The sequence below is a fragment of the Lissotriton vulgaris genome, chromosome 6 (genome assembly GCF_964263255.1).
Source record: "Lissotriton vulgaris chromosome 6, aLisVul1.2, whole genome shotgun sequence".
In the NCBI taxonomy this organism is placed as follows: domain Eukaryota; kingdom Metazoa; phylum Chordata; class Amphibia; order Caudata; family Salamandridae; genus Lissotriton; species Lissotriton vulgaris.
In genome coordinates, this window is record NC_141694.1 from 830860540 (window position 1) to 830874164 (window position 13625).

At 44.1% G+C, this 13625-nt stretch overlaps 1 protein-coding gene across 2 annotated transcripts in view; it reads left to right on the forward strand.

Annotated features, from left to right (window-relative positions):
* Positions 1-13625, forward strand: part of LOC147708065 (centromere protein H-like) — a 412880-nt gene that overhangs the window by 31479 nt on the left and 367776 nt on the right. For both annotated transcript variants that reach the window (XM_086925295.1, XM_086925294.1), the window contains exon 2: positions 4026-4157. In XM_086925295.1, the coding sequence (XP_086781421.1) occupies positions 4026-4157 (132 nt within the window). The remainder of the gene's footprint in view (positions 1-4025; positions 4158-13625) is intronic.

A 13625-nucleotide genomic window follows, 5' to 3' on the forward strand; every position in this document is an offset into this window, starting at 1 on the left:
AATAATTGTGAGTAAAGCTAACGAAACTTTTAAATGCGAAAGTACATTTGTAACTGCACAAGTATGGCATTGAAGAGTTCATGTGTCGGAGAAACAATAATTGTTTGAAAAGCTGTGGAACCAAAGTCCATTTATAATAGCATGTAACCCTGCATTGTCATTAGGAAAATATGCGCACACCCTTTGCGAAACATGACAACTATTTAAAAGGTTGCAGAAACGTTCTTTCTAAAAATGGGAGCGCATACTTATAGTTGTGCAGCCATAAGCAATATATATGTGCTTGCGGTTTCAAAAACCACATTAAATCATGACATGAAAGTCGCAGGTTTGCATCATGCACAGCAGTCTGCATGCCTAAAAACATACTGTTGGCATCCATAAGGACTTTGTAAACTTTTATCACAGTTTTATCAGCTAGTTCCTACTTAAAGAGACAAAGTTGAGGCAGTAAGGGACATCGAACCGCATCAAGAAGCAACCTTTCGCACCAGCCTCCCAGCCGTGCCTTCAAGCTATTGCTTTGTTGGAATGTGATATGCCCAACCTCACTCTGCTAGATTTTCCAGCTTAATAGTACACCGAGTGTATCCCAATACTAGAGACTGCTAGCCCATCATACACTTGCTAGGCCTTTCAATTCACAATCTTGCTCTCAACTCAATTATATTGCTGTGTATTACCTCCCTATTTATTCACTCACTTATTTCTCAGATGTAATCTTGTTGCTTCTGATCGAATATAGTTGTAAAACTGCTGAGTAAGTCTTTGGTTGATTCTACTACCGCCTCTAAATACCAGCCAGTAACAACTCCCTTTTTTTCTCCATAATTTTGGAACCTCTTGTCTTCAACTGTCTCACACTTTCTCACATGCAAGTATTTGCTCAAACCCTCCAATCACACTTCGGTTCTCTTCAACCTACTGAAACAACTCTCACACATAACTAACTGTATCACCTTTGCTCACTCCAAACCATATGTTATCCAGCCTGGTTCATCTTAAAGTATCCACTGCATTTGACACTGTTGAACACCCGTCTCTGCTATCCTCCCTAAAATCCAGAGCCATAAATTGATCTGCCTTAAAATATTTTTCTTCCTACCTTTCTGCCTGAACCTCCTTTGTTACTTGGTGTGTGGGTGTGTGTGTGTGTGTGTATATATTCACTGAAAAAACAAAAGATTACAGGGACATTATAGTTAGCAAATAGAATTTTTAAAAACCTTGGAAATTCACTGAAAAAAACAAAGGTTACTGAGACGTTAGTTAGGCTCATGTTTCACTCGTACAAAACCAGAGAAATTCAGCAGTTTTAGTTAGCTGAGCTAAAGAACTCACACCCCCCTCAATTCACTGCTTATGACCCCACATATTACATCACTCATGACATGGTCAGTGACATCCCTCATGACATCTTTAATGTCCCCAGGGCTGCAGGGTCCACATAGTCTCCCATGTTGTCTTTCTTTAGATCTGGGGAGGTGACGAGCTGCAGGGGGTCCGCAGGGGGTCCGCAGGGCTCCCATTATTATTATTAATTGCCCCTGGACCTGGCCCACTCAGGGGCCTAATCAAATGAATCGTGGTAACCCGCGCTTCATTTTTCAAAAGTTTTCCGCGGGATTTGCAATTCCTGCTTATTTTTTTTTTTTTTTTGGGGCCTGGGGTGGGGGCAGTTGGGGGGGGATTCCTGATTGAACAAAGGCCTAGTGGGTCAGGGTGTTTCTACCCTGCCCCCTTTTTTTTGTAAACATTTTTCCTTGATTCAGTTCAACCGAGTCACGAGATGGCTGGCAACACTTCCTGGTTTGAAGTGTTGGCAGCCAATCCGATCTCAGCCATGAGATTTGGGGGGGGGGGGGTCGCAGATCCACCACGGCCACACTTGTATATCACTTGTATATCTGAGAAATCTTAACATTTCTCAGCAACTACTATTTACACCATTTAACAAAAAGAGTGCTTTGTAGAACAAGAGTATCTTTTTGCCAAATTTGGTGTAAATCCGTTCAGAAGTTTGGGCTATAGACCTGTTTAAAGTTTCCTATGGGAAAAAAAGCATTTTGGGCCCCCCCTTTTTCTCATACCCCGCATGATGGATCACCCCAACATTTTCGAGACAGCAGCTGAAGAGACTAGCATATCAGTTTAAAAAAATTAGCAAGAATTCGCCAAACGACGCCAAAGTTATTGACAAATGAAAAAACACTCTTCCTGTGGAAACTAGGTCCTAACTATAACTACCTACTGGTGACAGCCAGTAGGACTTAGTGTTATCTCCATTGCAAAACACTTGTCACACTAGTAGAAAGATTTGAACCCTGGGTTATCAGATGATAGTGGCCCTGCATTCCTTACTAAACAGTAGGTCAGTAACTCTACTGACTGTTAAATGTAGATTACAATTTTGTGTTCCTGGGGAGCAAAATCAGCAATTAGAACATATATTTATGGGCAACAGTAATAATATTCCTTGAATAATGATTTTATGCCTTCATTCGAAAAGAATGTGTAATTTATTTTTGTAAAAATTGTCCTTATTATATCACAAAATGTAACACATTTCCATATTTTATCAGACATTTTTACAATTATACTCTTAAACTCTAAAGCAAATGTGTCTCTCTCTACATCAAGAAATCCCACACTGTATAGGGGGACCTTCATACATTGTTATATTAATGTATACAACATAGTTACTCTTCATATGTTAATCGCCCTTACTTGTTAAAATTAAACACACCACAGCCGACACATGTTTCTCGGGGATGAGCTGCTGCTTCAGATCCAGTGCTTAGTAGCATTAAGATTTGAAGTTGAATCTAGTCTAGGCCCTTGTAAGTTATGTGGACTAAATAGGGAGAAGTTGGGAGAAGTTTGAAAACCATGTATGGAAATGTTCGGGGCTTATCCACTAGACATATGAGAAAAGTTGAGATACTTAGAAATTAAGAAAATGTGAAAAGAAGTTGCATTCTAAACACTGGCCCTGAAGAAGTGGCTCATCACTGTGAAACACGTTGGCTGTAGTGTATTTAACTTTTAACTTGCGCAGTTGATCATTGTATTAAGACTGTAGATCTGCATTGTACAAAGTGATATAACAATATATAAAGGTCTCCATGAACGCAGTGATGTTTCTTGATGTAGAGAAGGACACAACTGTTTTAGAATTTAAGAGTATAACTGTAAAAATGTTTGCAATACAAGATGGACATTTGTTAAAATTTGTGATGTAGAATAAACACACTTTATAAAAAACCCTCAGATTTTTGTAAAAAAAACTAAAGGCATAAATTAATATTTTAGGAATATCATTACTGATCTCCATGAATAAATAGTTGAAATTATTGATTTTGCTCCTCACAAACCCAAAAAAGACACACTTATCACACGTGACTGCTTATTATGGAACTTCCAATGCCTGGGCTTCTTCAATCACTGATTCATTTCTTTTTACTCAGGGCTATTATGGCTTTACACAAATAAGATAATACTGAGTCTAATGCAGATTGATTAGCCATTGGTATTTCCCTTAGCCATTCTCAAACAAACGCCTGTTCATATCTAATTATCTAATCACTAAGGGGGCAATCAGACCACTGCTTTTTGCTGAAGGAGCCGAGTGGGGGGGGACGACATACGTTCCAAACTACAAAATCCCAAAACAACATTCACACAAATACATATTTCATCTCTACAATTGTAGCGGCAAATGCCACCAGCACTGCACCATATACCACTTCCATGAGCACTTATGGCTCACCCAGTACTCTCGAGTCTCTATCTCCAATTAGTAAATCAACTGTCCTGGTTAATTTTGATAGGTGTATGCATTTTTATTTAATTTTGATTAAGTTACTGTAATATTGACAACTATGCTCCATTCACATTGGCGGGTATTCTCTTTCCGTGTATCACGTACGTTTCAATTAATTAAATTCTCCGCAGGATAGCAGTTTGCTTTTATTTCTTTGTCTGATGTTGGTCAGTCTTTATAATCATATGCTTGTTGTTTTCAGGGACAGACATCTGGCACCATTTCAGAAGCTGGAACATGCAAGTTTGGAGTTGATGCATAGCACACTTAACCATCCTCGCCATACCAACAAAGAAAAAGCTGGTGTTTCCCAAACTGTTTCAGAAATTGCTGGGTAAGAAGCATGCACTTGACCCTTGCCTATTGATGACAAGGATGCCTAATAATGGAGGAAAATTCAAACAAAGAGCCTATTTAATAAGCATGGACCCTTTCTCAACAATTTCCAGTATTATTTTGCATGGGATAAATGTCCCTGATATATATTTTTTTTAATATTATGGATCTGTACTTGGTTTGTAGGAAAAATATGCCAAATATGGAGAAGGTTTGTAGGTGTGGTTTGTTTGTGCATTGATTGTGTAACTGTACATTTCAGGTTTATTAAAATACTGGGAATTACTATAGGATTAAACAAACGAAGCTGCAAACTTTCAAACCCAACTGCTTTGCAAATGTGTGCAAAATCACTCCAAGCCATCGACACATTCCAGTCTACCAGAAAGTACTCTTCTTTCTGGAACCAGAAAGCACTCTTATTTGATCCTGTCTGTATTGTGTTTTGGGATAAACATTGCTAATTGTTTTACACAAAGTTGTGAAATAAATATGAACAACCCAGTCCAATGCCCACATATATATATTTTTAAGATAACTCAATCTATGAATGAAAGTGTCAGGTTCTATGTAGCAAATCTCCAAATACCGACATTCACTAAATCTACCTTGGTCAATATTCGTTTATTTTTTATTTTTTACACTGCAACAAAAAATGCTTGATGGTCTTTTAATATTCTTGACTTCATTTTTTCAGGGGGTGTGGGGTGAGCCTTTTCAGGAGCCCACCTGGTGCAGGGGTTCACCCTTTTGAGCACTGGTACTTTAGCCTGACAAAGTAGAGATTGGCACGGAAGGCTGTAATCTCAAGAAAGTAGTTTATTAGGACTCATGAGTGGAACTTCATCGATACAGAACCCTTAGGCAATGTATGAGGTAGCATATGGAGTAGAGAAACCATGGGCTTTATATACTGTAGTAAGTGCAGTGTAAGCATGGAGGTTCAAAAAGAGGCAGTACAAGTGTACACACAAATAGATTTTCACATACAAGGATACATGAGAATCGCTTAGTCAACAAATGGGAGGAGCTATAATGCTGCTGACATCAGTTAAAATAGCCTGACAGTTAAATACATGACAGGTGCATCCTAACAACTATAGCCTCTCTGAGCATGCGCTGTACTCTGGCTCAGTGTTGCAGGAGCTAATTATAGATGATGAATCGGGCGAAATAGAGAAGCAGGCAACAGCGAAGACTGGGAAGCACATGGCTTAACTAAAATGCGTGCTACAAACAAAATGGTTTCAGCTCATGCTTACAGTAATCTCTAGAATCGGCAATGTCACCTCATGCCTCAGCCTGCTCCTGAGAGTGAGTCATAAAGGAGTCACACAAAGAAGAAAAAAGAAAGCAAAAAGGACAGGAGTGAACAAAAGGAAATCATTGAGCAAAAGCTTAGATTCCCATCAATTGTCGCTGTGATCAATCTTATCATTTGGCAATCAACCATCTGGATAATGTCTCGTGATCATAGAGACCAACTGCCAACCATCAGAAATTCGCTCAATGGGATCAGAACTAGAACCCCAAAGAAAGAAAGAACAAAGAGTACGTTCCTTAGTTCAAGACCACATGGGAATTATGTGCAGTACAAAAAGCAGAAAATGTGATGATTAAAATAGAGTTGTGAGGAGAAAAACAATTTTTTTTTACTAGGAATATCACCTCACCCCCTAATCTAAAAACAGAACAGTGCAAGAAGCAGTATCAACAAATAACTGCGATTTAATAAGGCCAACATGTTTCAGCCAATAGGTAAACAATGCCCTCTGCTTTCTTCAAGGCCTCTGTTCTCAAACTTTGCTGCTGCAAAAAGAATTTACAAAAAATATGATGAATAATTACAGTAAAAAAACTAGCATCATGTAGAGGCTGGAGTAAACACAACCTACTTGTACCGATCCTCCGCTTCAAGGAATGCAGATGACATCTACAAGAAACATTTCAAACACAACTCCTGCTCAGTTCACTTACAAAATCTCAAAACTTTATGCTTCTCACAATTGTGACAATTATAATAAAACCATCATTTCTCACCCGTCTTGACCGGGGACTGGACCTCACCTCACTTGGACCTAGCTCAGGATATCGAGGCCCCGCTCTGAAGAGGAAAAACAAAGGGGAAACCATAGGGTAGCGAGATTGATCTAACTACTGTCAGTCCTTACCCTACACATTATCTTGAACTCCATCTTAATCCTCTCCAGGTATGCCATTCTAAGATCCCCAAAATACAATGTCCCTTAACTCTCCTTTCACAGCATCTTAGCTCCCAAAGCTGAACAACCACACCCCAAGGGACCACTAGGTTCTCAACTTACCCAATGGTCTCATGGATATTGCGGTCTAATATCTCACATGCCGTTACATGAAAGGGGGGTTGAACCCATGCAGTCGCGGGGACCTGGGCGTTATATGGTATGTGTAGAGAGGGTCCCCGCAAGGGAAAAGTGTTATGTACACCATACACTACAAACAGAACTTATTTTTACTTTTATCAGCTCTATAGGCAATAATCAAAACTACCGAATGAAGGTATTGATATTTATTTTCAATACCCAGTATCAAACACTTAACAATACATTCATAAATCATTTCAGGAAGCCCCAAAGTCGGGGGAGGAGAGGGGAGGAGAGTGGAGGAGGGGGTGTGCTCAGGGCAGGGTAAAGTCAAAAAGAGTACACGTAATCACAATGAACACAATCAGAATTGATAAACACATGAATCAAAACAAATTTGATACAAACGCCTGAAAAATTAGGGCATTCAATGTAGATATAATACAAAGGAGACCTTCAACGATCACACATGAGGTATTAGGGCTATTTAAAGGACAGGTGCCGGAGGTCTGTGTTAAAAAGAAAAGCCGTCGACGTTTCGACCCCTGGCCGTAGGCTAAGTTAGGTCCTTTAACGGGGTCTTCATCAGGACAGAGAGGGCAAGGTAGGGAGGGGCAATACTATATAACTTATCTACCAATCAGCCGATTGGTGAGATTTTCTGTTGTCGACCCACACGGGGGCTTAGGATACCAAGCAGTTTCCACAAATTAAAAAGAGGGAAGGGGGCGACCTTGGTGTCACCGTGGGTCTGTATCTGGGAAGCTTGCTTCTTCTTCAAGCTTTGAAAAGAGGAAATTAATGCATTAAGGATGGTCTGTCACTCACACAATGTTATCAAGTGGCATCAAAAACAGCTCGTAGGTCGGAATAACTCAACCTTCCAGACAGATTAGGCAATGTGAACGCCTATAGCACGCAATGGTGCTGGTTTATTCAAATGCGTGCAGCATCACCCGTAAGGTCATTCAACAGAGTTGATGCCGAGGTTGCCTTTGAAATATTTCGCGGGAAGATCAATCCTGTGAAAGCTGGCGATTACCGCCGACGTCCGTACGTATCCAGAGTAAATCAGCAAGTCCTTGCCGGACTACAAAATGACGTCCCCTCCGAGACATTTGTAGTTTTCAATTGCGCTTTTCTATACAGCCCGACCGTATATTTCTTGATAAAACTCCACGCAACGGATTAGGATTACAACATTTATAGGGCCTTATTTTATATCGCCGTTGCTTTACTACTCAAGTCATAATCCCCCGAACTACAAAAAACGTCACAGCCGTGACGTTTGTAGTTCCCGGGTAGTGATAGACTCGTATTTCTATTTATTTAATTTAGTCTGGAGAACATGAAAAATGTATGCACATATTTAGCACCATTCCTCTCTAAAGTGTACTCATTGCACATTGATTCATATTGTTAAAAAGATTAGTGGAGAGTATGTATATACATAGTAAGGAGTTGCCAGGCAACTTGACAACACTGCCTATGGAGAACCGGGCCTTATGGGCCTGGCAGCGCAGGGTACGCCTTAAATCACCAAGTTCACCTGCCTTGTCGGACAGAGACACGAGACACTCTTAGGCGTAGAAAACCAGGTTTATTAGCTGCAGCTAAGCACAGTTGTCCCAGAAGTACAGAGTAGGTTCTCAAGAGACTGCCACTTTATTCCGTGGCGCACAATCTTTTATAGCACACATATTTGCAATGTATACTCCCAATACATACAAAGCTAGCCAATAGGAAAAGTTGGAAAACAAACTATCAGGTGTCTCAAATACGCCCTTCTTTCAGACCCTGTGTGTCCCCCCTCCCCACAAGTTAATCAGTGCTAGTGCCTACAATCCAATTTGCAGGTGGCATGACGTATTTGTGTGCCTCAAAGGATGGTTATGTAACCAGAGAATACAAGGAGAGAATAGCGAAGGCCGGATAAGATAAAGTAAGGAAAGAATAGGGGAAGCCAAATAGTCAGTCGAGACAGGGATCAATCAACCCAGACATGGATTAGTGAACTCGGCCAGACTCTGACATCGGTTTTGTAAACAAGGGCAGGGGGTTACTTTTTAACAGAAGGGACATGTAGCAGCCGGAAAAGGCAAAAACACTCAGTTCGCCGTGCTGCCTGAGTGATGGAAACATAAAATGGCGACGGGACACAAAATGGCGGCCAAATAAGGGACAAAGTCAGAAATCGAAGAACCTCACCTACACAATCTCTAATGTCAGATCTACTCCGTTTAGGGCCTTTTATTGACAAATTGATATTACACACCTTCTGAGCCCCAAACAGTATCTAAGAAAATGATGTACATTCTAGGCTGTCGTTACAACATATGTAAGAAGTAAAAATAAATAAACCAACCGCCTGGACGCACGAACTAATCCTAGTTAGCTCTTCTTTCTGTGTATATGTTTACTATACTCTATGGTGTTCGACTGAGTGTCTCTAAACTGGTCACAGACATATATTCATTGAGAACAAGTGTATCGCTACAGAGACGGATTACTCAAATGCCTCATTCTAGACCCCAAATACCTATCTAAAGGAAGGATGTAAAGTATAGGCTGTCATTACAACATGTGTAAGGGATAAACCTTAAACCACTGGCCACTCAGAATGATCAGTCGAACACCATAGAGTATAGTAAACATTTACATTCGGGAGATTGTGACTTGAGTAGTAAGGCAACGGCGATATATAATAAGGTCCCATAAATGTTGTAATCCTAATCCGTTGCTTGGAGTTTTATTAAGAAATATACAGCTCGGGGGATGTATAGACAAACGTGATTGAGAACTACAAACGTCTCGGAGGTGACGTCATTTTATAGTCCGGCAGGATATTGCGGGAGTGTACGCGGTAGCCATGGATTCAGAATGGCGTTCTTGAAAAAGTACTTGCAGCATGGTTTGCGTGATTACAGATAAACATAATTTCTGTGCGGTTGGGTCATTAGCTTAGCAAGAAGCATGGAAACCATGCGGGATTGGGGCAATAAAAAGTTTGCGCTCCAGTTGGATAATGTATTAGCCGAGTGTGCGACCCGATCCTGATGCGATCGGTTTGCGACGCCTCGGCAGACCAATTGAGAACTTAGGCAGAGAAGAGCATGTTGGCCAATAAAAACACCCTGCCTGTTCAGTCGTTGCCTCCCCCTTGACTCAGTACACGTCTGAGGCAACGACGGACAGGTAAGGGGTGCAAACTCTATCCCATACTTAACTTTTAAATACTGCACCAGTTTGGAGGACAGTAATCCTTGCAGTCCCTCTGAGAGTTGCAGGTAACAAGGGGTGTTTTTAGTTTTTTTTTGTGTTGTGAATGAGAGGTCTATGACCCTTTAATTCATTGTATGACATGCCCAGGTGAGTACTTCCATGAGACCATTGGGTAAGTTGAGAACCTAGTGGTCCCTTGGGGTGTGATTGTTCAGCTTTGTGGGCTAAGATGCTGTGAAAGGAGAGTTAAGGGACATTGTATTTTGGTTATCTTAGAATGGCATACCTGGAGAGGATTAAGATAGGAGGGGGTTAAGATAATGAGGAGGGTAAGGACTGATAGTGGTTAGATCAATCTCTCTACCCTATGGTTTCCCCTTTGTTGTTCCTCTTCAGAGCGGGGCCTCGATATCCTGAGCTAGGTCCAGGTGAGGTCCAGTCCCCGGTCAAGACGGGTGAGAAATTATGGTTTTATTCTAATTGTCACAATTGTGAGAAGCATAAAAGTTTGAGATTTTGAAAGTGAACTGAACAAGAGTTGTGTTTGAAATGTTTCTTGTAGATGCCATCTGCATCCTTGGAAGCGGAGGATTGGTACAAGTAGGTTGTATTTACTCCATCCTCTACAGGTTGCTAGTTTTTTTACTGTAACTATTCACCATACTTTTTGTAAATTCTTTTTGCAGTAGCAAAGTTTGAGAAGAGAAGCACTGAAAAAAGCCGAGGGCATTGTCTTCCTATTGGCTGAAACATGTTGGCCTTATTAATCGCTGTTATTTGTTGATACTGCTGCTTCTTGCACTGTTCTGTTTTTAGATTAGGGGGTGAGGTGATATTCCTAATAAAAAATGTTTTATTTTTCTCCTCACAATTCTATTTTAATCATCACATTTTCTGCTTTTTGCACTGCACATAATTCCCATGTGGTCTTGAACTAAGGAACGTACTATTTGCTCTTTCTTTCTTTGGGGTTGTCGTTCTGATCCCATTGAGCGAATTTCCCCTGGTTGGAAGTTAGTCTCTATGATCAAGAGACATATTATCTAGATGGGTGGATAACCAAATGATAAGCCACAGCCACAATTGATGGGAATCCAAGCTTTTGCTCAATGATTTCCTTTTGTTCACTCCTGTCCTTTTTGCTTTCTTTTTTCTACTTTGTGTGACTCCTTTATGACTTCCTGTCTGGAGCAGGCTGAGGCAGTAGGTGACATTGCCGATTCTAGACCCCCAGTTCTGTTGGTTGTTGTTATTGTGTAATTTGGGGATTGGAACTGTGGCAGGTCTTTAAATTATCCCTTTGACCCCATATCTCTCTGGTGTGTTTTTTTAGAATCAAACAATTTTATTCAGCAGGCACGTAGCAGTGAACACAGCTGGGCTGCCTACATCCACAGGCCGGCAGAGCGGAGTCAAATTGTACAGAACACAGTAACACAGCCATAGGGTCTACAACCCGGAGGGCGACCCGGCGAAGGTGGGCTAACAGCCAGGCGGTGAGTCCATGTAGGTAGGCGAGGCTGCTTTTTGTCAAAACCAGAAAAGAAAACAACCCGAAAGAAACCGAACCCTCCCGCCCCCCCAGTACCCAACCAACTCTAGCTCCCCCCCCCCACCCCTCCCACCCTCTCCGCATCAGCATAGTTCAGAAAACCCTCAGAATCCCAGGGTCAGAGACCCCGTTGTTGTCCTAAGACGACCTAGCAGCAATCATGCCATCATGCCACAGCCCCGGGCGGTTCCAAGGGAATAAGTTGTAAAATCTGGAGGAATTTGGGGCACGTGACCTCCCGCAAGTCCCGGGACAACAGGTGTATGAAGGGTGCCCAAAGCTTAGCGTATGTGTCCCCTTTACCATCCACACACAGGGAAAGCCTCTCCATCCCCAAAAGCAGCCATAGGCGCCTAATCCAGTCCCTGGGGTCAGGGGCGTCCAGTGAGCGCCACTTCGAAAGGATCACCAGGCGCGCCGCCAGGAGCGCCAGCGCAATCTGTCTACCTCGAGGGGAGCGCAAGAGAAACGCCTTAGGGTGAGGGAGGCCCAGTAGTACATATTCCGGAGCCCTGGGAAAGATGATACCGAAAGCATTGTCTATGTCATCTAAAACTGCTTGCCAGTAGCGCACCAGCTTGGGACAGTGCCAGAGCAAATGGGAAAGAGTGCCTGTAGCGCCGCAGCCCCTCCAGCAAAGCTTCGAGCACTTGGGGTCCCACCCATGGAGCCTCGCCGGTGTGTGGTACCAATAAGTCACGATTTTGAAGGCCGCTTCCGCTCCCGCCACGTTCGCCGCTGTGTGGTGCGCGCGATAGAAAATCTTTCCCCATTCCTTACTCGTCAGGGGGCGGCCCAACTCCGTCTCCCAACGAACTTGTGCCTTGGAGCGCTGCGGGTGGTGGCGTTTCATAATGAAGGCGTACAGCTCGGAGATAAGCTTGCGATCGTCTTTCTTGAAGACCACCCAGCGTTCCAGAGGTGTCATTGGACGAGACATGTCCGCGATGTTATCAGGAAGCGTCACCCAATGCGCTACCTGCGAGTAGTGGAAGGCGTCAGCCACGGTCAGCTCAAAGTACTCCCGGCGCAGAGTGGTGAATGGTATCAGCCCCTCCGGCTGAAAGAGGTGACCCACTCTCTTACAGCCCAACTCCCTCCAACGCTGGAAGACCGGCGAGTCGCACCCGGGGGGGAAGTCCGGGTTGTCAACGATAGGCGTCAGTGGGGATGGGAAAGTGGTCCAGCCACGCCTGAGAGCTAGACGATCCCACACCGCCAGGGTCGGGGAGGTCACCGGGGAGGAGTAAAGGCCCCAGGATCTGTGCTTGCGTGGGAGCCATAGCTCGCGCCAGATGTTGCGCCCGGCCACAGTCTGGTCCATGAAGAGCCAGTGCTTGCTGGACAGCGGCCTATTCCATTCCAGAATGAAACGTAGGCACGCCGCCTGGTAGTACGCCTCCACGCACGGGAAGTTAAGGCCGCCGTCATCGCGCGGCGCCATGAGGCGGTCAATAGCAATGCGAGGGCGCTTATGGTTCCACAAAAAAGTGGTCAGCAACCGCTGGAGCTTTCGTAGAGTTCCCGGGGGGGGGGCGCAAAGGCAGCATCTGAAAGAGATAGAGGATGCGGGGAAGGATCGTCATTTTGATCGCCGCGAGGCGGCCAAACCAGGCCAGCTGCAGCCGGGACCAGTCCGAGACGGACTTAGCCGTTTGGTCAATGAGGAGCCTGTAGTTGAGAGCAACCGTTTGCGTGAGCGTGGGCGCCAGCTGGATCCCGAGGTACGGGATGGCCGACTGGACCCATTGGAACGCGAAATCGGCCTCGAGGTCCCGGACCTCCTCTGCCGGCACCGAGAGGTTCAGGATTTGGGACTTCGAGAAATTGACCTTGAAGCCGGCCACCAGGCCGAAGTCTTCTAGCTCCCGGGAGAGATGTCTCAGTGAGGAGCGCGGGTGTGTGAGGGATAGGATGACATCATCCGCATAGAGGCTCACCTTGTGCTCCTCTGCCCCAAAGCGCACCCCCTGTACGTCCGCATTGTCCCGGAGGCGTTGCGCAAAAGGCTCCATATAGAGCGCGAATAACAGGGGCGAGAGAGGGCACCCCTGCCTCGTCCCCCGGGTAATCGGAAAATAATCAGACCGACAGCCGGTCACTCGAACAGCGGCTCGGGGGGAGGCGTAGAGGCAGCGGACCCAGCTAACAAACGAGTCCCCCAGCCCGAACTTACGCAGGACCGCAAACATGTACGACCAGTCAACACGGTCGAAAGCCTTCTCGGCGTCGATGGAGAGGAAGCATGCTTGCGTACGCGACCGGCGAATCAAGTCCATCAGATGCAGGAGGCGTTTGGTGTTCTCTCCGCCCTGACGCGTCGGTACAAAGCCCACCTGGTCGGGTTCAA